Source organism: Pipistrellus hanaki, assembly GCF_964339955.1.
Source record: "Pipistrellus hanaki genome assembly, chromosome: 2".
Taxonomy (NCBI): Eukaryota; Metazoa; Chordata; class Mammalia; order Chiroptera; family Vespertilionidae; genus Pipistrellus; species Pipistrellus hanaki.
Window position 1 is genome coordinate 188640410 of NC_140504.1, and position 21814 is coordinate 188662223.

At 62.7% G+C, this 21814-nt stretch overlaps 1 protein-coding gene across 8 annotated transcripts in view; it reads left to right on the plus strand.

Annotated features, from left to right (window-relative positions):
- RAP1GAP (RAP1 GTPase activating protein) overlaps positions 1-16520 on the plus strand; it is a 64754-nt gene extending 48234 nt beyond the window's left edge. For 4 of the 8 annotated variants that reach the window (XM_084874916.1, XM_084874909.1, XM_084874913.1 and 1 more), the window contains 15 exons: positions 983-1066; positions 1543-1643; positions 1763-1892; positions 2909-3064; positions 3444-3515; positions 4165-4251; positions 4615-4752; positions 7599-7730; positions 9992-10069; positions 10829-10938; positions 11915-12028; positions 13274-13397; positions 14282-14384; positions 14716-14819; positions 15466-16520. In XM_084874916.1, the coding sequence (XP_084731042.1) occupies positions 983-1066; positions 1543-1643; positions 1763-1892; positions 2909-3064; positions 3444-3515; positions 4165-4251; positions 4615-4752; positions 7599-7730; positions 9992-10069; positions 10829-10938; positions 11915-12028; positions 13274-13397; positions 14282-14384; positions 14716-14819; positions 15466-15849 (1917 nt within the window). In that variant the 3' untranslated portion in view covers positions 15850-16520. Of the gene's footprint in view, positions 1-982; positions 1067-1542; positions 1644-1762; positions 1893-2908; positions 3065-3443; positions 3516-4164; positions 4252-4614; positions 4753-7598; positions 7731-9991; positions 10070-10828; positions 10939-11914; positions 12029-13273; positions 13398-14281; positions 14385-14684; positions 14820-15465 lie in introns of all 8 variants that reach the window. The other 4 variants (XM_084874911.1, XM_084874914.1, XM_084874910.1 and 1 more) reach the window with 3 other exon arrangements.
- Positions 16521-21814: the final 5294 nt, after the last annotated feature.

The following is a 21814-nucleotide window of genomic DNA, read 5'->3' on the forward strand; positions in this document are numbered from 1 at the left end:
CTTAAGTGTCTCATTTAATCCTCACAATAACCCTGCAAAGCCAGTTTATGGAAGAGGAACTAGAGCTCAGAAAGGCTCTGTGCCTTACCCAGAGCTGCACAGCAGATAATAAAGGTCTGCATTTAAACCTAGCGTTGGGGGCCCGAGGGGTGGGGTGGGGAGGGAGGGGCATGCCTTCTCTCTGGAAACGCCCCGTGTAATTTGGGGACCCTCCCAAGGGCAACTGGTGCTCCCAGCCAGGGGCTTCCCTGGCCTTGCCTTCCGACCCCAGGGGGCACCTGGTGAGGGAGACTAGCACAGGCGCCGTCCTCAGGGCTGCTCGCAGACAGCAGCCGCAGTCCCAGGCGCTGTCACATGTGGGAAAAGGGCGGGACGTCTGTCTTCAGTGAGCCAGGGGCTTCCGGGAAGAGGCGGGCCTTGGAAGACAGGTGGACCCTGCAGCTCTGACCGGATTCTGGAGCAAGCTGCGGTGCCCGAGGGGTCCTGTGGTCCAGGAAGTGTCCCCGAAGGAAGGGGCTCAGAAATTAGATTCCATCTCAGTTACAGCAGAGGAAACTGAGGCCCAAAGTGAGGAGGGAACGAAGGAGCTGGAGGGCCCACAGCAAGGGGGTGGCCTTGGCCTGTTGTAGACCGAGGAGGTGGGTCTACAGAGGAGCCCAGGAGGGAGCTGGGTGTTGGGGCATCGAGTAGGGATGGGCGGTTAGAGGCAAAACTCAGAGCAATGAGCTTGGGCTTTGGAGTCCAGCAGGCCCGAGTTCCCGTCCCAGCTCTGCGTGCAGCAGGCTGTGGGCCTTAGACAAGCTCTGGCCTTGGTTTCTTCGTCTGTAACATGGGAGCGTCAGAAAGGTCTTCCTCGTGAGTTTGTTCTGAGGATTAAAGGAGAGGATGCTCGTGGTGTGCCAGCCACAGGGCTTGGCACAAAGTAAGAGCAGGAAGTGACAACTGGGAAAAGCAGGCTGCTCACCCCCTGTCCTCTCCCCAGGCTTCCCGGCTCATCGTCACCTTTGACGAACACGTGATCAGCAACAACTTCAAGTTTGGAGTCATTTATCAGAAGCTTGGGCAGGTGTGCTCTCCTCCTCCTCCTCCTCCTCTTCCTCCTGCTGCTGCTCCTCCTCCTCCTCCTCTTCCTCCTGCTCCTGCTCCTCCTCCTCCTCCTCTTCCTCCTGCTCCTCCTCCTCCTCTTCCTCCTGCTCCTCCTCCTCCTCTTCCTCCTGCTCCTCCTCCTCTTCCTCCTCCTCTTCCTCCTCCTCCTCCTCCTCCTCCTCCTCCTCCTCCTCCTCCTCCTCTTGCTCCTCCTCCTCCTCCTCTTCCTCCTCCTCCTCCTCCTCCTCTTCCTCCTCCTCCTCCTCCTCCCTGCTCCCCCACCCGTCTGGCCCTGTACCTGGGACCTCAGCCCTTTGCGGGGAGAGCACTTAGCCAGGGACTCAGTTTCCGGGGGCTGCCAGAGGTCCTCCTCCCAGCCTTCTCTGGGGTGGGGGTACGGGGGTGGGGGGCGGCCCAGGTGCTGCAGCCCATGACCTCTGCCCTCTGTGTCCCCAGACCTCCGAGGAGGAGCTCTTCAGTACCAACGAGGAAAGCCCTGCCTTCGTGGAGTTCCTCGAGTTTCTTGGCCAGAAGGTCAAGCTGCAGGACTTTAAGGGGTGAGCCTTAGGGGGGGATAAGCAGGCTATACTCTGGGGCAGGAAGGGAGCCCCTGCCCTGGCCCCCAGGAGGCCTGGCTGGGCTGGAGACTGAGCCGTGGCCTGGGGGGCCCGGGCAGGTTCCGCGGAGGCCTGGACGTGACCCACGGGCAGACGGGGACCGAGTCCGTGTACTGCAACTTCCGCAACAAGGAGATCATGTTCCACGTGTCCACCAAGCTGCCCTACACCGAAGGGGACGCCCAGCAGGTAGCCTGGGCACCCGCCCACCCGCTTCCCCCCCCCACCCCGTCCTCCTGTCCCCCACTCCCTGTCTGTCCGGTGTCCGCCACATCCGGCTCAGGGGGCCCTGGGATGTAGAAGATGGAAGTGATCCAGTCCCCCCTCCTTAGGGGCTCAGTTTCCCCATCTGTGAAATGGGGTAGTAATGACACCTCACAGGTGAGCGTACATGAAGGATACACGTACAGTGGCTAGAAGAGTGTCTGGCAGAGCAAAAGCTCAGCGAATCGGAGTATTTTTCCTAGGAGTGAAGGGCATTGCGGGGTCATGTGGGGGTTCTTAGACTTGGCAGAGGTGAGAATCAGGAAAAGCTTTCCAGATAAAGTGCCTTTTAGGCTGTGAAGCAGCCAGGAGCAGTGAGGGGGTCCCCGTTCCAGGTGGAGAGAGCAGCTTCTGTGAGGCCCGGAGCTGAGGAGGGCAGGGCGTGGTCCGGGAGCTGAATTTAAAGACTTGTCACTCTGCCCTGAGCGGCCTGCAGGACACTCTGCCTTCCCCCACTCCACCCCCAGCCCAGGGGGGAAAACGGTCATGTGAGAAACAAATGAAAACATTTATTTCTTACTTTTACTCTCATTTTCTTTTGAGAAGATTTTCTGTCCATTTTAGCCACATGAATTTATAGTGGGTGGAACTTGTTTGTTCATGGGGGGGAGGGGGGGGGCTAGGTTTGGGGCATTTAGAAGAAGAAGAAGGGCTGAGAGGTAGGGCCTAGGGACCAGGAGCCCTGGGTTCGAGTCCCCTCACTCACTGTAGGGCCTTGCAAGTCCTGTCTCTCTTGGCCTCGGTTTCCTCATCTGTCACAGAGATTCTAAGAAAACGGAAAATAATTTGAAGACAAGTTCCTCACCACGTTTTTGGAGGGAGAAGCGAATCCTTAGGCGTGTCCCCTGCCTGTCCCACACCCCCGCACCCCCCCGCCCTGTGGCCCGCCCCCCGGCCCCCCGCCCCCCGGCCAGGCGGTGAAGGCCGGGCCCTGTGCTCAGTTGCAGCGAAAGCGGCACATCGGGAACGACATCGTCGCGGTGGTCTTCCAGGACGAGAACACGCCCTTCGTGCCCGACATGATCGCGTCCAACTTCCTGCACGCCTACGTGGTGGTGCAGGCCGAGGGCGGGGGCCCCGACGGCCCCCTCTACAAGGTGGGTGACCGCAGAGCCTCCCGGGATGAGGCCTCGGCTTTCCCAGCTGTAAATAGGGGGACTGTCCTGAGGGCTCTCAGTCCCGCTCTTGCTCCAGTGATGGAGGCTTCCCCTCCTGCCCTCTCTGCTCCCCATAGTTCCCCTCTCAGAGACCCGTGCGCCTCTTCCCCCTTCATCACCCCCGAGGGCTCCCGAGACCCCTTCCCGCCACTCAGATCCAGGGCCCAGCACGGAGGCGCTGAGATCCTGGGGTTCAGCCACTGAACACCCCCCACCCGGGAGCAGGCCCTGTGCCAGCACGGGACGGGATGGGGAGGGGAATGAGGGGTTCCTGGCGGGCGTGGGGCCCCACGGGGACCGGTCCCTCCCGCCCTCGCAGGTCTCCGTCACGGCCAGAGACGACGTGCCCTTCTTTGGGCCCCCGCTGCCGGACCCTGCGGTGTTCCGGAAGGTGAGAGGCTGCCCCGCCCCACCCCGGGCAGGACCACATCGGCGGGGGCCGCGCGGGGGACCCACATTCTGCCATACTGTGTGCCAGGGCAGCGGGCCTCCCCTACCCGTGCGCCTGGGGCCTGGCTTTTCCGATCATCTTGATAAAAAACTGGCCTTTCTTTACCAAGTCACAGAGCAGACTATGTCATGGTTTTACATTTTTTACATGTTTCATGTCAGACTCTGTGGCCCTTCCTCGTTTCTGTTATCTTCCTGACAGTCTTCTTTCTTCTAAAATGCCTTGCAGAGGGCGGAGGGCGGGGGGAGGGGCGGAAGGGGCACAGGTCTCTCTCCTCCACCCTTGGAGCCCTGGCTTCAGTCCCCCACAGGCTGGGGCAGTCAGAAACCCGGATCCAGCCAGCCCCTCACTTCTGTGGGTTTGCTCTCCTGAGGGGCGGGCAGCCATGAAGGGCACAAGGGGCCCTCTCAGGGCCCTGGGCTGGGGAGCTGAGCCAGGGAGGGGCCCTGGAGTGAAGAGGGAGACTTCTGGGCTCCAGCAGTTGGGGGCTCAGGGGACTCCAGCCCGGGACACAGGGCACAGCTTCTGTTTCTGTTCCCCTGAATCCCCCCCCCCCTCCCTTTCTTTTCTCCACTCTGGGGGCTCCCAGGGGCCCGAGTTCCAGGAATTTCTGCTGACAAAACTGATCAATGCGGAATATGCCTGCTACAAGGCAGAGAAGTTTGCCAAGCTGGAGGTGAGGATGGGCTGCCGGGTCCGAGTCCCTCCCCGCAGCTTGAAATTTCAGACCTGCCCCTCCCCCCCTCGGCAATCTTGGCCTTGGGGATGGCTGCAGGGGGAGCAGGAGGTAGGGCTGTGCACGGCTGGGTCAGGGGAGAGGATGCAGGGCATTTCTGGGGATGTGAGGGGATTGCTTGGGCAGGTGGGGCTCGGAGTGGGCAGGCCGGCAGAGGGCTCCGTGGGGGCGGGGACAGGCGGCCAGATGTTGGGGCCTGAGGGCAGCCGAGCGGAGCTTAGGCTTGCGGGGGCGCAGGCCCACTCCCCACGCTCCCAGAGAAGGTGACCAGCCCTTGGCCCCTCCTGACCGGCCGGCCCCCAGGAGCGGACGCGCGCCGCCCTCCTGGAGACGCTGCACGAGGAGCTGCACGTGCACAGCCAGTCCATGCTGGGCCTGGGCGGCGACGACGACAAGCTGGAGAACGGCGGCGGTGGCGGCGGCTTCTTCGAGTCTTTCAAGGTGAAGGCCGGCCTGCCAGCGCTCCCCGGGCCGGGCCGGGCCGGGACCGGGTGGGCGTGATCGGGGTATGGACACGTGGTTCGAGTAAAGTGACCAGGCGTCCCGCTTTTGGCGGGACAGTCCCGATTTTCAACAATTTGTCCCGCGTCCCGATCGGGACTTTTTTCAAACGCCGCGGGATGCGGGAAAAATTGTTAGAAATCTGTTGTTAAAAAAAAATTGGCAAAAAAAATACCACCTGAAAAACAAAAAACAAAAACAAAACACATTGAGGTTAAAATAGAATTAAAAGCTAAAAAATGTGATTTGTTTCCTTTAGAAACAGAATACTAGGAGAGCCTGCAAATGCACTATGACTGATATGCTTGGCAGTTAACGGAGATCAGAAAACCATACTCAATCATCCTGAAGAATACAACTGCTGTGTAAATTGTGACACCCAGTTTTAAATTGTTATTGCTTTTAGTAATATTATGGCTAATTATATCCATATTTTGTTGGAAATAGGGCTATTCATACTTGCAATGTGTTACTATCAAAGAAAATGGATCAAATCTTCTTTCTTTTATCATTCAGAAACAAAATACAAAAATTTTTTAAATAAACAATATCATTGTGAAAAACAAGAAAAAAAAAGAAAAAGACAAAAGAAATCTGGACTGTCCCGCCAAAAGCAGGACCATCTGGTCACCTTAGGTAGAGGCTCATCTTGGGGGCGGAGTTGGTGGGGGCGTGGTCGGGGATATGGACGTGTGTGGGTGTGGCTAGAACCGAGGGGGCGTGGTTCTGAGGGGTATGGACACCTGTGGAGGCGTGGTTTGGGGGTTATGGACACCTATGTGGAGTGGCTAGAGGCGGGCTCACCGAGGGGGCGTGGTTACGGGAGTTATGGACATCTGTGGGGGCGTGGCTAGAGGCGGGCTCACCCAGGGGTGCAGTTGGGTGGGGGAGTGGTTCTCGGTGGATTTGGGCTTGAGGGTGGGCCCAGATTAGTGAGGTGGAATTTGCATTTGGGACTGTAAAGCGGGGCGCTGCCCAGGGAGGAATTCATGGTTGGAGGCGGGGCCCAGGCGTGGTGGCCCAGGCTCCCTGAGGGTTAGGCTGAAGGCTGGAGTGTCTGGGCGGCAATGGGGCGTGAGCCAAGGGGCCGTCAGAGAGGAACCTGGCCTGGGTGACCTTCAGCTTGTGTGACCCACCCTGGCTGTCTCTGGTTTCGTTCCGTGTTAAGAGCGCAGACTCCGTGTTAAGACCCCAGCTCTGTCGCTAGCTTGGTCATTCTCTGAGCCTCCGTTCCTTTGTCCAGTGGGGTAATGACAATTTATACAGTTGTTGACATTTGTAAAGCAGTTAGATCGGTACAATAAATGTTAATGAGCAGAATGAAAAATTCTGTCCAGCTACCTCAGCAACTGTTGTCCAAAGAGAGAGCCAGAGGGAGTTCCTTTTCTCCTTGGATAGTGCCCGGACCCCCCCCCCCCCAATCCCCTCCCCTCCACCAGCTGCAGGTCCCCAGGTGGTGGCTTCCTTGCCCTTGTCTCCTACACCCACTCCCAAGTACCGGGCCCCAGCTCATCCCTGCAGGCCACAAAGCTGGAGCCCTGGGCTCGCTTAAGGGCCTTAGCCCCGCTGCCCAGGCCTGCCCTGGACTGAAGGGAACAGGCTGTCTTTGAGAAAGAGGCCTCAGGAGAAAGCCTGCCTTTGCCCCCTGGACACAGGGCTGGATGGTGTGAGTGCTCCTCTGAGAGAGGGCTCCAGGGACCCCACCTCGTGTGGGCGTTAGCTGGTGGACCTGGACTGGTCCGAGCCCACAGGTAAGGATTTGGGTTTGACACGGGCTCCAGGCTTGCTTCTGCTCTGGGGTCAGCCTGTGGAAAGTGAGCGTGGGAGTGCTGCCTGCCTCGCAGGGCGATGGCGTGAGAGAGCCAGTGCCGAGTGCCTGGCCCCAGTAAGCATTCGGTACGCACTGGCTGAGAGAAGCAAGGAGGGAGGAGCAGAAGCCCTAACCGGTTTGGCTCAGTGGATAGAGTGTTGGCCTGTGGACTGAAAGGTCCCAGGTTCGATTCCAGTCAAGGGCATATACCTTGGTTGCAGGCACATCCCCAGTAGGAGGTATGTAGGAATCAGCTGATCGATGTTTTTAACTCTCTATCCTTCTCCCTTCCTCTCTGTAAAAAAATCAATAATATATATATATATATATATATATATATATATAAAATTAATTAATTAATTATTATTATTTTTTTTTTTAAAGAAGCTTTAGGAAGGCTTCCTAACAGGAGAGAACTGTTTTGGGAGGGCTCTCTGCACATACTTTGGGCCATGACCCAGTATTTTCTTTTTTAAATAAAAAAATATTTTTATTGTTTTTATTACAGAGAGGAAGGGAGAGAGATAGTTAGAAACATCGATGAGAGAGAAACTCTAATTGCTGCCTCCTGCACCCCTCCCACTGGGGTTGTGCTCGCAGCCAAGGTATATGCCCTCGACCGGAATCGAACCCGGGACCCTTCAGTCCACAGGCTGACTGACGCTCTCTCTACTGAGCCAAACCGGTTTTGGCCCCAGCATTTTCTTTAATACTCACCACAGCCACACGACAGGCTCCCAGGCTCAGGGGGTGAGTGGCTTGAACTAGGTCACCCGGTGAGTTGGTGGCAGAGCCAAGGCCCAAACTCCCCTTGGCACCATGTGGGCCTGGCTCTTGCGTGGCCTCCTGGGGAAGGACTTCTGGCACTCGGAGCGGCAGTGGTGGGGAGGAACCAGGGGCCCGGGTTCCGGGGTTTCCCCGAGGAGCAGGCGTTTAAGAAACCTGTGCCTCCTCCGCCCCCACCCCACCCTCACAGCGGGTCATCCGGAGCCGCAGCCAGTCCATGGACGCCATGGGACTCAGCAACAAGAAGCCCAACACCGTGTCCACCAGCCACAGCGGGAGCTTCGCCCCCAACAACCCGGACCTGGCCAAGGCCGCGGGAATAGTGAGTGCCTCCCCGGGGCCTCCTGCTGGCCCTGCCCCCAGCGCCCCGCAGTCTGCGGGGCCGCCATCCTGGCTCTAGTCTCCGTCCAGCCTCTGCCCTCCAGGGGCGGTCAGGGGCCCAGGCCAGGCACTGTGGTGCCGAGGGCCTTCCGTCTCCTTCCCAGCGTCTCGACCTGCCACTCCCCCTGGCCCCTTATGCAGGTGTGACTTCGGGTCAGCTCTGGGGCAGCCTCTGTACCACATTCCTTACTGAGCACCTGCTGTCTGTCGCGCGCTGGGGACTGGCTGCTGTGTGGGCACCTCCTTGGATTTCTGGGGGCACCAGCTGTGTGCCAGGGCCTGGGTTTCTGTGTGAGCACCTGCTGTGTGCCTGGCGCTGAAACGCTGGTGGTGACCTGGGCTGTTGTGTGGACATGTACTCTGTGTGCACCTGCTGTGTGCCCAGCCCTGGGCTGCCGTGTGAGAGCCTGCTGTGTGCACCTACTGTGTGCCCAGCCCTGGGCTGCTGTGTGAGAGCCTGCTGTGTGCACCTACTGTGTGCCCAGCCCTGGGCTGCTGTGTGAGAGCCTGCTGTGTGCCAGAAAACAGGCCGCGGAATGAGCACATCGTGTGTGCCGAGCCTGATGTGTGGGGGAGTGAGCTGTGGTGTGAGCACTGACTCTCGCACCTCCTTCTGTGTGCCCGGCCCTGGGCTGCCGTGTGGGCACCCGTGTGCCAGGGCCGAGGTGGCTGTGGCTGCCTAATGTGTGTCAGGAATTGTGTGGGCTTTCGTGTGAGCATCTCCTAAGTGAGTACCTACTGTGTGATCACTTCCTGTCTGCCAGGCTCTGTGGGTTTCTGCTACTAATACTCAGGGTGGGTGCTGGGCACACAGGTTGGGCAAGGCCTTCAGCTGTGGGCCTCTGCTTTCTGCCGCCCCGTGGCCGCCCCTGGCACTGCACCCACTGCTCTGCTCCCCTGTCTCCATCCACCCTTCTTCATCCCTCCACCTCTCCACCCCTCCATCCTCCATCCCTCCATCCATCCCTCCATCGCTCCACCCCTCCACCCCTCCACCCCTCCACCCCTCCATCCCTCCATCCATCCCTCCATCGCTCCACCCCTCCACCTCTCCACCCCTCCACCCCTCCACTCCTCCATCCATCCCTCCATCCATCCCTCCATCCCTCCACCCCTCCACCCCTCCACCCCTCCACTCCTCCATCCATCCCTCCATCCATCCCTCCATCGCTCCACCCCTCCACCCCTCCACCCCTCCACTCCTCCATCCATCCCTCCATCCATCCCTCCATCCATCCCTCCACCCCTCCACCCCTCCACCCCTCCACCCCTCCATCCATCCCTCCATCCATCCTTTACTGACTGCTGCATGCCAAGCCCTGCGCTCAGTGCTGTGAGGCTGTGTCACTGTGGTGAGAGGGACCTCCCACCCCATTCCTGCCCGTGATCTGGCCTGGCCAGGGAGCAAGGTCCTCTGCGGTCCGGCCCTCACCAAGCCCACCCTCCCCCAAACCCGGATTGACAAGCCACCCCCGTCCTGGCTGGAGGGGCCCAGCCTCCCGTGGGGGGCTGTGGAGGGGCCCCAGAGACAGGGCCAGGCCAGCAGCACCCACCATGGCAGTAACCAGACCCGTTTTTGTTTTTGTTTTTGTTTTTGTTTTTGTTTTTGTTTTTGTTTTTACACAACTCTCCGCTCTCTTCATGTTGCTTCCTTTCCTTCCACTCCCTCCTCTCTCCCTGTCCTCTCTCCCCTTTCCTCCCCCGCTTGTCCTCTCTCCATTTCTTACATGTTTATGTCTCCTGTCCTCGGGCACTCCCTCTCCTCCTCCTCCTCCTCCTCCTCCTCCTCCTCCTCCTCCTCCTCCTTTTCTTCCTCTTCCTCCCTGCCACTGCTCCCTCCCTTGCTTCTTCCTTTTTGTCTCTCCCTCCCTTCCCCTTTCCGTCTGTCCCCTCCCATCTCTGTGTCTGTCTGTCTATATTCCACTCTGGGCCCCTCTCATGGGCTCCTCCTGTGTGTTCCTGTTGCTGTGTAACCGTCCATTTGTCCATGTCTCTGTCCCTCTTCCCCCCTCTCCCCTCTCCCCTTCCCCTGCCTTTTCTTTCTCCCTCCCAACCCCCTGCCACTCCCTTCTTTGTTTCTCTCTCTCTCTTTCGCTCTTTTCCCTGTGTCACCTCTGTTTCCCCTCCTGCCATCTCTCTCTCTCTCTCCCCGACCCTCTATGTCTGTCCGTCTGTCTCCGCCCCTCCTCTGCTGCTTGCCAGTCTTTGCTTATTCCCGGGAAAAGTGCGAGTAGATTCGGACGCCGGGGCAGTGCCATAGGCATAGGAACCGTGGAAGAGGTGGTCGCCCGTGGGGCCAGCGGCTCTGGAGCCTGCCTGCACGCGCTGCACTCTGCTCGCTCTCAGGACGAAGGCCATATTGGGGATGCTGCCCCCTCCCCCGGGGACAGGTGCAGGGGCACGCAGGTCGGAGTGCTTGCAGCTCTGATGGCACCCAGCACCTGCTTTGGGGCCTGGTCCCTGTGCCAGAGCCGGTGCCCCCGGTCAGAGGCTCCTGGGCCTGTCCCAGGATCTGACGCCCGCAGACCCTCGGCCCGGCTGCTCGCCCCCCAATATCGCCAGTTCTGCATGAGGTGCCATCCCTCTCCTCTGACCATGAGCTGGTCTGGGGGGTTCCTGCCCTTCCTGGCTCCCTGGGACCCACCTTCCTGATTCCCCCAAGAAGATGGGGGCCTGCTTCTGTGTGTGTGCAAATGGGGGTATCTGCCAGCTGCCGGCCCAGAACCTTCCCCAGCATGGGGTGTGGGCTTGGCTGCTATATCCACGCCCCATTGGCCTTAGGCCGCAGGTCCCGGAAGCCCTGGGGGTGGGGGGATGGCCATTGGGAGTGGCCGCAGCCCCTGGGCCCCCACCGGCAGTGTCACCTGGGGGGGGGGCCTCTGTGCAGGGGGAGGGCTGTCTCCGGACATGGACGGTTTCTTCTGTTCTTTCTTGCTCGTTGCCTCTGCTTCGGGGCCTGGAGCAGCAGGGCTGGGGTGGCATGTGGGGCCCCCGGGCTCCCGGGGCAGGTGGGCACTGAGTTGGGGGCTCTCCTCGCAGTCACTGATCGTCCCCGGGAAGAGCCCCACGAGGAAGAAGTCAGGCCCGTTCGGCTCACGCCGCAGCAGCGCCATCGGCATCGAGAACATCCAGGAGGTGCAGGAGAAGAGGTGGGTGAGCGGGCGGCGGGGACCGGTCTGGCTCCTCGGACCCCCACGCAGGGGCAGAGCGGAGCAGGCAGGAGGGAGTGCCTGCCCTCTGCCCCTCTGCCCGTCACTGGTGACAGCTGTCCATGTCAGTCCCTGCTGTGTGCCAGGCACCGTGCCAGCTCATCACCTCACATAAAGTGCTCCCGGCTGCGCAGCAGTTCTGCTGGCTCCTTGGGGTCCCGCCTTGCACACCGGGACGCTGTAGATCAGTGGGCTCAGGGCCTGCCCAGCTCACACAGCCAGTGGGGGGCAGAGCTGGGAGTTTCGGCTAGTCTGTGGGGGTCTCTGAGTACCTCTGTGTGAGCAGCGGTGGGCAGCATGCCGTAGTAACAGCATGGCAGCTCTGGGAAGCCAGGGGTAGTTCTTGGGTGTGAATCCCATCTTTACCACCATCGGGCTGTGTGACCTTGGGTAAGTCACTGCACTTCTCTGAGCCTCGCTGTCCCAGCCTGAGAAAAGGAGGATAAGAACACGCCAGCATCCTGGGGCTGGTGCGGGGTGTGGCGCTCTGCGTGTGAAGCAGGGGGTGGGCACACGGAGGCTCAGGAATGCTGCTGGCTCAGTCCTCGTGGGCAGGAGGACCCACAGTCCCGCCGATCCCGGGTTTAAGTCTTGGTTTTGGCACATTCTGGCTGTGCATCCTGGGCAGGTTCCCTCCCATCCCTGGGCTCCAGTTTTCTGATCCATGAGGGACAGTCACACCTGCTCCCGTGGAGAGGGGGGAATCGGGGTGTCCTGTCTTAGGATGGTTCTCCGAGGTGCCAGCCCCGGCCTGGCCCGTTAGCCGCAGGGACTGCCCTGGGTCTGGCCCCTGAGTGTACAGGGTGTGGGTATGAGGCAGGAGGTGCCCGTGACCTCTTCTCACCACCTGGGCCTCGTCCTACCCTGATGCCAGGCCTGGTGCTGAGTGCCCCCGCCGCCCCCATGTGCCCCGCAGGGAGAGCCCCCCGGCTGGCCAGAAGACCCCGGACAGCGGGCACGTCTCCCAGGAGCCGAAGTCAGAGAACTCCTCCACCCAGAGCTCCCCCGAGATGCCGACCACCAAGAACAGGTGCGCTGGGGCCCAGGCTCACCGGGCCAGGGCTGGGGGGTGGTGGGCTCATGTTTTCCATCCCCACCTGGGCTGGGGGAGGCCAGGGGCACGGACCCTGCCACCCCAGGGTGTGGGGGAGGCCCGGGCACCCTCTCGGGTCCTCCGTTGACACCCACCCACCACCGCTCTGGAATACATTGGCGACCTGGGCCAACGTGGGGGTGTAACATGACCCGGGAAGCTATTTCCAGAGAGTTGTGGTCAGAGGAGAGCAAAGCAGGGGAGGCGATGAAGGATGACTTGGGGGCAGGGGGTCATATGGATGCTCAAGCGAGACACTGACAGAGGGGCGAGGGAAGAGGGTTCCAGGTAAGCGGCACAGCCAGTGCAGAGGCCTGGGGTGTGCTGGGAGGACAGCGGGCACATCTCCCAGGAGCCGAAGTCAGAGAACTCCTCCACCCAGAGCTCCCCCGAGGAGGGCAGTGCCTTGAGCCGAGTGCCTGAGCGGCCAGGCCCAGTGAAGGGTTGGGGTGAGGGCAGGACTGGGAGCTCCTCCATTCGGCTCTCGTTGGCTGAGCCCTTCTCTGCTGACTCTGCCTCAGCCCAGACAGAACGTCAGGCCGGTGAACGGAGAAGCAGGGAAGGGTGACGGGGGTGGTGAGAGACAGGGTGTGCAGGAGCCAGAGCCGGGAGGGCCACCCGGCCGTGCGAGGAGGAACCGGGGAGGACCTCCCTGAGGAGGGGGCCCTTGCTGGTGTTTGAAAGATTAACTTGCTCTGAGGGATTTGACGGGCAGAGTGAGACTCCCCGAGCGTGGAACAAGATTAGGGGAGGGCTGTGAGCACACTGCGGCGTCGGAAGCTGGTCCCGTCTGTCCTCCCACCGGCAGCTGGGTGACTTCGGACCGTGTGCCTGCCCTCTCTGTGCCTTGGTGTCTCCTCATCTGTAGGGTGGGTCCAGTAATGATGACAATGGGATCATTCGGGCAAAAATAACGTGGGACAGTGCCTGGCACAGAGCAAATGTGCACTCCATGATAATATTAATAGTTATTATTGCGCACCAAAGGCAAGGAAACCAGACTTTATCAGGGGCCGTGGGAGCCCTGAGAGGGTTTTGAGCAGGGGAGGGACAGGACCAGATCCGCATATTGAGGAGGACAGTGGCCGTGGGCAGGTCTCCCCGGGCCCGGAGGGCAGAGGGCCGGGCCTGGCCGGGAGGGGCCCTGAGTGGGTGCTGGCTGATGGGTGCTGTCTGTGGCAGAGTGGAGACAGCAGCCCAGAGAGCCGAGGTGCTGAAGGACTTCTCCCGCTCCTCGTCCAGCGCCAGCAGCTTCGCCAGCGTGGTGGAGGAGACGGAGGGTGTGGACGGGGATGACACCGGCCTGGTGAGAGGCCCGGGGAGCCGGGGAGCCACCACAGTGGCGCTCTTTGGAGGAAGCAGGGGGCTGGCTGTGGCTGAGATGCAATCCGGGGACCCAGCCAGAAGGAGTACTGCAGACTGACCCTCCCTACTCTGACCTCCCATGCTCCCCAGCGTAGGGGAAGGGGGGCCCAATCCCTGAGACCTCTGAAGACCCCCTCCTGCCCGCCTCAGCCTCATCTCCTGCCACTCCAGCCATTCCGCACCCTCTGCAACCCCCCAAACCCACGAGGCTGACTCTACCTCTGGGCCTCTGCACGGGCCCTTTTCTCTGGAACACACTCCGCCTCCTTCTCCTTCCTCTTTGTCTGACTGAGTCCTGCTCCCGCTTCTCGGCATCCCATGGCCTCCTTTTGTAAGCCTCTCCGATGTCTGAGGCCCTCTTGGTGCCTCACAGACCCCGGGCTCTGCCCTCAGCCCCCGTTTGTCATTCATTCTTCACTCCACACACCCGGGCTGGGCACCTGCTCCCTGCCGGGCCTGTCCCAGGTGCTCCGGGCACCGCAAGGAGCGGCGCAGACCGGCCCTCCCGATGGGCCGAGATCTGGTGTGGTGACGTAGTCTCTCCCCAGCTGCCTCGCCGCTTAGACTTCGGTCTCGGAGGGCAGGGACCTGCCCCACGTCTCTCGGTGGCCTGGCCCACGAGAACGTCAGTGAATGATGGCTGATGGAATGAACGGGCGAATGTGGTGTGCGCCTGTTCCCGCTCTGTCCTCCTGGGGCCTCCCCGGAGCAGACGGTGGGCCCCTCCTCTCCGCAGGGAGGCACAGGGGGCCCGAGGGGAGGGGAGCCGAGCCAGGGCCCTGGCCCAGGCTGACCCCCTGCTTCCTCTCCGCCCTGCGATCCCAGGAGAGCATCTCGTCCTCGGGGACTCCGCACAAGCGGGACTCCTTCATCTACAGCACGTGGCTGGAGGACAGCGTCAGCACCACAAGTGGGGGCAGCTCCCCAGGTACCAGGCTGGTTGGTGCTTGTGGCCGGAGGGGTCAGGGCTGGGCATTGAGGGTGGAGACCGCGGCTCATGCCCCAGGGGGCGGGTATGTCATGGAGGGGTCATCATTGAGCTCAAGATGATGGGGTGGCTTGGAGGGCTGGTCGCTTCTGGAAGGGTCTCAGAACATGATGGGGGTGAGGGTTGGGAGTGAGAGTGGGGTTCCCGGGGTGGGGGTGGGGGACTTGGCGGGGCTGGGGAGCACCAACCAGTGCCGACCACCCATCCATACCCGTCTCCCTGGTGCCTCCCCGCGGCCAGTGAGGTGGCTCCCTCCTGCCCCCCTCCCCAGGCCCCTCGCGGTCGCCCCACCCAGATGCCGGCAAGTCGGGGGACCCTGCGTGTCCGGAGATCAAGATCCAGCTGGAAGCAGCTGAGCAGCACACGTCCCAGCTGGTGCGTGCGGCCAGGGGGGAGCCAGGGGCGGGGCCTGGGCTGAGAGGCCCCCTAGGCCGGCGGGGCTGGGCTCCTCGGCCTGGGCACGGCCAGTGACCTCTGCTTGCCTGTCTTCTGCTCCACGCCGCCTGTCCTGTCCCCTGCTCGCCGCCGCTCTGTCTGTGCAGGGCTGTTAGCCGGGCCCCCCTCGGAAGGTGACGGAGCAGGTCAGACCAGCCCTCCGCTCTCATTTGGTGGGGGCGGGCGGGAGCGGCGAGGGAGCGGGCCAGTTTCTCCCTGTCCCTCTGTCCTGTGTCTCCCTGTCCTGTCCTGTGTCCCTCTGTCCTGTGTCTCGGCTGAGAGCTTTGTGCCTGGGTTCGAATCCTCCGCCACTCGGATACTGAGTGACTTGGGCAGGTCCTCGGCCCCTCTCTGGGCCTCAGTTTCCTTCTCTGTGCCACGGGGCTAACCAATGCTTCCTCCCTTCTGCCCACGAGCTCCTGGGAGGATCTGGTGGGGGCCTGGAAGGGACTTGGGAGTTGCTGGGAGGGGTGGGTCTGGAGGGGAAGGGTTCCCAGGGGGGTGGAAGGGCCTAGAACCCAGAGCTCTGAGGGGGGGGGGGGCGCCTCCCTGCTCCGTGGTGTCTCCATCTCCCTCTACCCCGCAGATGAGGTCGAAGAAACACAAGGTGAAGATGCCGGGTCAGATCCAGGCAGACAGGACCTCTGCCCCCAAGGCCACCACCAGCCTGGGGGCTGCCCCCGGCCCCCCCCACCCTCCCCTTGGCGCCCCGCCTGGGCCGTCTCTGCAGGGCGGAGCCATCCGGACCTGGGAGTGGGGCAGCTTCTGGTATCCTTCCCCGTCCCCGGGCTGGGGGCCGGGCTGGGCGGGGAGCGGTCAGCTGCAGCAGGACTCCAGGCCCTGCTCGCCCCGACCCGGGCCCCCCGTCACTCCTTGGTGCCCCTCTCGATTCCGGGGGGGCAAGATGCGAGGGGGGCCCGGGATCGCGCCGTGCATTCAGAGCCTCCAGGCAGCGGGGGCCGAGGTGTGACGGAGCGAGCCCCAGGCTGGGGATCCTGCGTCCCGAGCCCCGGCTTCTGAGCTGGGTTCTGCCGTGCGGCTCTGGGCTCTGTCTCCGGGCCCCTCTGCTACCCGTGGACCAGATCACCTCAGAGGTCACCGCAGACTGCGGTTCCTGCACCTGCCCAGGGCGGGAGACCGTCCTCCCAGGGGCCTCCCATCCGTCACCCCATCCTGCTTCGCGGGGCTCCGGGCCCCGGTGGGCCGAGGGGCAGGGAGCCGGCGATGCCTCTTGCCCCTCCTGGACCCTCCAGCTCTGCCACAGACCTGCCGACGCCCCGTCCACTGCCTCCACGTGACAGACAAGCGGCCCCCTGGTGGGAGGGGGGCACCTCCCCGCCCCTCAGCCGGCTCCCAGCTTCACCTCTGCCATCCCATGTTCTGGGCGCTCCAGGCTGAGTGGTCCCGGCTGGCCTGGCATGACAGGTCTTGCCATGGCGACCCCCCGTTCCCACGGAGGGGGCTGCCAGGCACAGCTGCTGTGAGTCCTTCTCGTGTGTGTGTGTGTGTGTCCACACTTTTTAGGCGCCACGGCCGAGGCCAGCCTTCCCGCCCCACCACCCGCCCGGGAAGCCCCGTGGCTGTGTGTATGTTGGTAACAGTTGTACAAAATAAATTCTATTTATCGCTATTGTACCCCGAGATGGACCTGGCTCTGCGTGAACCGCGCTCCGACCTACCCCAGGTCTCACTGGCACTGAGCTGGAAGGAAGGCCTGGCCTCCAAACCCCCATCAGAGCTGCGGGGTCCAGGGCACCCCTGAGGCCGAGCCGCAGGCTCTGTAACCAGCAGCCGTGGCTCCCCCTGGGCCCCTTCTCCATGGGGAGAACGCAGCTTTGCGTTGGACTGACCCAGGTCTGAGTCCTTGGCACCATCTGCTCGCTGGGCAGCATGGGGAACTTACTAGCTCCTCGGAGCCAAAGGGTCCATTAAAAAAAATATTATATATATATATATATATATATATATATATATATATAAATAGATTTTTTACAGAGAGGAAGGGAGAGGGATAGAGAGCTAGAAACATCCATCAGCTGCCTCCTGCACACGCCCTACTGGGGATGTGCCCGCAACCAAGGTACATGCCTTTGACTGGAATTGAACCTGGGACCCTTCAATCCGCAGACCAATGCTCTATCCACTGAGCCAAACCGGTTTTGGCCGCAGGGTCCACGTTTGTTCAGTGGGAGTGACAGTGGCTCTCCCAAGAGGATCCAGTGGGCGCTCAATGGTCAACTTATGATACTTCCCCTCCTCGTGCTCCTTGAAGCCCAAGAATTTCTCCGTTGTGGCCACCAGGGGGCGCCCAGGGATCGCTTACTGGGACCCTTGGGGCCGAGTCAGTCCCACTTCGGAGGAGCTCACAGTGCAGGGCAGTCTTAGCAAAGGGTGATGAGTGAGGGGTGTGTGTGTGTGTGTGTGTGTGTGTGTGTGTGTGTGTGAGAGAGAGAGAGAGAGAGAGAGAGAGAGAGAGAGAGAGAGCGAGCAGGGGGCCGGCCCCCATAAGGGGAAGATCGGACTTAGGAAAGTGTCCCTGAGGGAGGGGAGAGGGCGCTTGGAGCGGAAAGTCGTGGCTCTGATGACGGGATGTAATGGCTGAGGGGACAGGGAGATGGATGGAGAAGAGCCGAGGAATAGGGCTTTGTGCTGAGGGCTGCAGGGGGCATGGAGGACTTGAAACAGGGAGTGCCATGAGGAGCACGGAGGCTCTGCGGAGACTGGCTGAGCAGTGCGGGACAGGGAGGGAGGACCAAGGACCCGGGAGGCATTAGGGGGTTTGAGCCGCTGATGAAGGGCCTGCTGGGATGTGGGGCCGAGGGGAGTTGAAGAGGTTCTCACCGGTTGGCCTGTATTGGGTGAAGGGGCGGGTCTCTGAGATGGGAGCGTGGAGGAAGAGCAGGTGGAGGAAGAGCAGGCGCAGGTGAGCTGGAGGAGGAGCAGGAGGAGGTGAGCTGGAGGAGGAGCAGGAGGAGGTGAGCTGGAGGAGGAGCAGGAGGAGGAAGAGCTGGAGGAAGAGCAGGAGGAGGTGAGCTGGAGGAAGAGCAGGAGGAGGAAGAGCAGGCTGAGGTGAGCTGGAGGAAGAGCAGGAGGAGGAAGAGCAGGAGGAAGAAGAGCTGGAGGAAGAGCAGGAGGAGGTGAGCTGGAGGAGGAGCAGGAGGAGGAAGAGCAGGAGGAGGAAGAGCTGGAGGAGGAAGAGCTGGAGGAAGAGCAGGAGGAGGTGAGCTGGAGGAGGAGCAGGAGGAGGAAGAGCAGGAGGAGGAAGAGCTGGAGGAAGAGCAGCTGGAGGAAGAGCAGGCGCAGGTGAGCTGGAGGAAGAGCAGGAGGAGGTGAGCTGGAGGCTATTGGGCTTGGGGGTAGGCACAGGATCGGGTCCCGGTGGGATCGGACATGCCCTGGTCTTCCTCACAGCCTTGCAGCCCCCTCCTGCCCCACCACCTGCCCCCACGCCCTCCCCAGGACGATGCTGAGTGTACCCCAGGGGCTGCCCTGCTTTTCCTGATGGGGACCCCCCTCTGGCCCTCCGTGTCTGGGGCCCCACAGTCCCACCCACTGAGCTTGGCTCTAGGCTGGCCTGGGCTCGGTGGGTCCCCTCCTGGCTCTAACCCTGCTCAGCCTCACCCCTGTGCCCTGACCTCCCACCCCTGCCCGGTCCCGGCTCCTCAAAACTCTGTCTCAGTCCCTCCCCTGTCTCCCCCCACCTCACCCCAAAGGACCAGCAGCCACAGGTCAGCACCCAGGTCAAGAGCTCGGCTCTGAGGTCATCCTAGCTCTGTTACTTGGGGTCTCTGCGCCTCAGTTTCCTCATCTGTGCAGTGGGGAGGCGGGCAGCCCTGACCTCGGCACCCTGATGGGAGGGTTCGGTGAGGGGACACTTCATCCATTGCTTGGTTCAGCCCTGGCCCGCGGTGGGCTCCCAAAATAGTGTGTGTGGCGAGCGGCGAAGAGCCGGGAATGAGGACCACATCCCTGACCCACATCAGAGGGGCAGGGTCCCTGCTCAGCGCAGGCACGGACGTCCGACCTGAGGCTTCGGGGCTGGGCCTCAGCTTCCTGCCGTCCCAGGGGGTCGGTGACCCTTTGATAAAAGAGCTCGGGCACCCGCTCCTGTCCCTTTACAATGTGCCCCCCGCCCCCGCCCATGGCGCTGACCCACAGCCGAGCCGGAGCCCTGGGGGCTGTGGGGCAGACGCAGGCAGCGTGGACAGCAGAACCTGCCTCTGCCCTGGGGTGTGCCGGTGCCGCCCGCCCGCCCGCCCGCCCGCAGCCTCTGGGACCGCGGGGTCCCTACCCGCCCCCCCTCCTCGGGCTCCACGGTGGGGCTGGGGGGCTGCGGACCAGCCCGGCCTCGGGGATCAAAGTGTCCAGGGCTGTTTCTCTTGCACCCGTGCCAGTGCCACGCTCACCCTGGTTACGAGGTGGGCAGGGCGGGCCGGGACACGGTCCGAGGCTGGAATTAGGCGTGGGCGGGGGGCGCCGGGTTCCGGGAAGCGCTGGACTCGGCTTAGAAATAGCTCTGGTGGTGGAGACGGCAGCCAGAGGTTTCTCCCGACGCAGGAGGCAGGAGGCCTCCCGCGGAGGGGCCTGGGCGCCTGGCGGACCTGGCACCCCGTCTCTGCCTCAGAGCGGGAGCCTGTCTCCCCCCCGTCTCGGTGTCCTCACCTGTAAGGTGGGGACAAGGCCCTGCCTCGCCCTGTGAGGAGGCTGGCAGGGCCCCAGGAGCACACGGCCTGGAACCCACGCCCCACGGGTCCTGCTGGCAGGGGCCTCGCTGCTGTCCCTGGACACCGTGGCTGGCCCTGGGGCCGCGTTACCAAGGAGATGCCGCAGGCACAGGCCCGCCCGGGGCCAGGGCCTGGGACCTGGATGTTCCCTGCTGCCCAGGCCACGGGGGTGCTTAACCAGGGACCCTGGAATGTGGAGGTCCCTCCCTGCACCCGCCCTGCCAAGGGGACGGCCGGGGATGGAGCCTCCTGAAATAACCAGATCTGGTTAGCCAGGCTAATTTTAAAAGCCACCCTGGCTGCCCATGGGCCCTTCCGGGACGGGGCGCCATGAATGTCCCTGTGTTTGTTCCTGGGAGGCGGGGGGGGGGGGTGGGGAGAGGGGCCAGGGAGGAGCCCACCCCTGACCGCCAGCCAGGAGGAACCCCCTCCCCCCGCCCCCTGCCTCCCAGGGGCTGCCCAGCCTTGGCCCCCGTCCACTCAGAGCAAACCGGGGCCCTGGGGTGCGCTCTGCCTCGGCTCCCCCATCCCCATCCCCATCCTCTCCCTCCAGGCCCTTCCTCTCTGTGTCCCTGCCTCTCTGTCTCCGGGAGGGCCTGTGCCTCGTCCCCTCTCCCTGGGCCTGGCGTGCAGGAGGCCCACAGCACTCCTGACCGGGCGGGCGTGGGCTGGCGTGTGCCCGCCAGGGCCCGGTAGGGGCAGGTGGGCAGTCAGGGCTGCGGGGGGAGGCGGCGGCGGGGCTGGGGTCCGGCGGGAGCCAGGGCTGAGCAGGCAGGGCCGTGTCCAGGCAGGGCCCGGCCATCTGGTCAGGCCAGGTGACGGCGGGGGAATGAGCGCTGGGGCGGGGCGGCCAGATTTAGCTGCAGGAACACACGGCGCCCCGTGAGTTCAGGCTGAGTTTTCGGATCAACAAGGAATAATTTTTAGTTTTAAGTATACCTCATGTAATATTTGGGGCATACTTAAATAAAAATTATGCCTTGTTTATCTGGGATTCAGGTTTAACTGCCATCCCGTGTTTGATCTGGCAGCGCCGGCCGGGGCAGCTCTGGAGGGAGGCTGGTCAGGAACGGCAGGTTTGGGCCGTGGCCTGTGGCCGTGCCCCCCGGGGCCCCCGCCCCTCCGGATCGGCCTGTCAGGGAGGCCGCTCCTGCCCGCAGGGAGCCTTCCGTTTCCCGGGATAGGGACGGCCCCGGAGTGTGGACGGGCCCAGGAGACGCCCGTCACCTCGGCGGGCCCACAGACGTGAGGAGGGAGGGCCCGTGTGCTCTGCTGAGCCCCAGCGCCCACCCCAGGGCCTGGCCCGCCATAGAGGCTTCGCCAACGTTCGTCCAGTGAGGGAAGAGCCTTCCCCACCTGCGGCGGTGAGGGGGCACCTGGCCAGCAGGGGGCTCCGGCACTCTACCTCCCAAGGTCCTTGGAGCCCAGCCGGTGTGCTTGCCTCCACCCCAGGGGCTCCCCAAAGTGAGCTGCAGAAGGGGAGGGGAGGGGCAGGGGCGCGGGGAGGGGGGGAGAAGGATAGAGTGGGGGGGGGAGCCAGCTTTCCCTTCTCCCCTCTCCCGCCCCTTCCCCGGACCCAGTGCCAACTTGGAGTTCTCTGGGGCAAGGGGGCAGGGGCAGGGGCCTAGGGCAGGGTGACCTCAGGCCTGACCTTGGGAGACTGGTTGGGATAACGGGGGGGGGGGGGGCGAGGAGGAGGGGGGCAGGCCAAAGACATGCTCTCGGCACTCCTTGGGGGGCATTGGGCAGTATGGGGACCCGCAAATCCGGCAGGTCCTACTTCCTCTCAGAGCTTCAGCCCTGTCAGCCCCATCCTTCCTCTCCCAGGGAGGTCCGCCTCCTCGGGGGCCTGTAGCTTCGAGATGCTGGGATCATCGATGCTTCCGGAAAAGCCGGAGGTGGGGGAGCGCTCGGAGTGACCCTCAGGAGGCGGGGGCGGTCCCGGCTCCCGTCTAGCCTGCAGCGTGAGCCGGCGCGTCCCCGCTTCTGCTCGGGGCCTCGGTTTCCCCGGTTGCACAGCAAGGGAGCGGGGCCGGCCTTCCCGCCGGGCCCTGGCCCGGCCTCTGTGTCATCCCGTTAGTAACAGTTTAGCGCTAAGCCTATAATCACATCTGCCTGGGAAGAACCAACACAGCGTTTCTTTAAATCGGGCTCTAATTGCGGCTTTTAGTGGAGTCAGATGCGTCCCATCCCCCGGCCGGTCTGAATCAG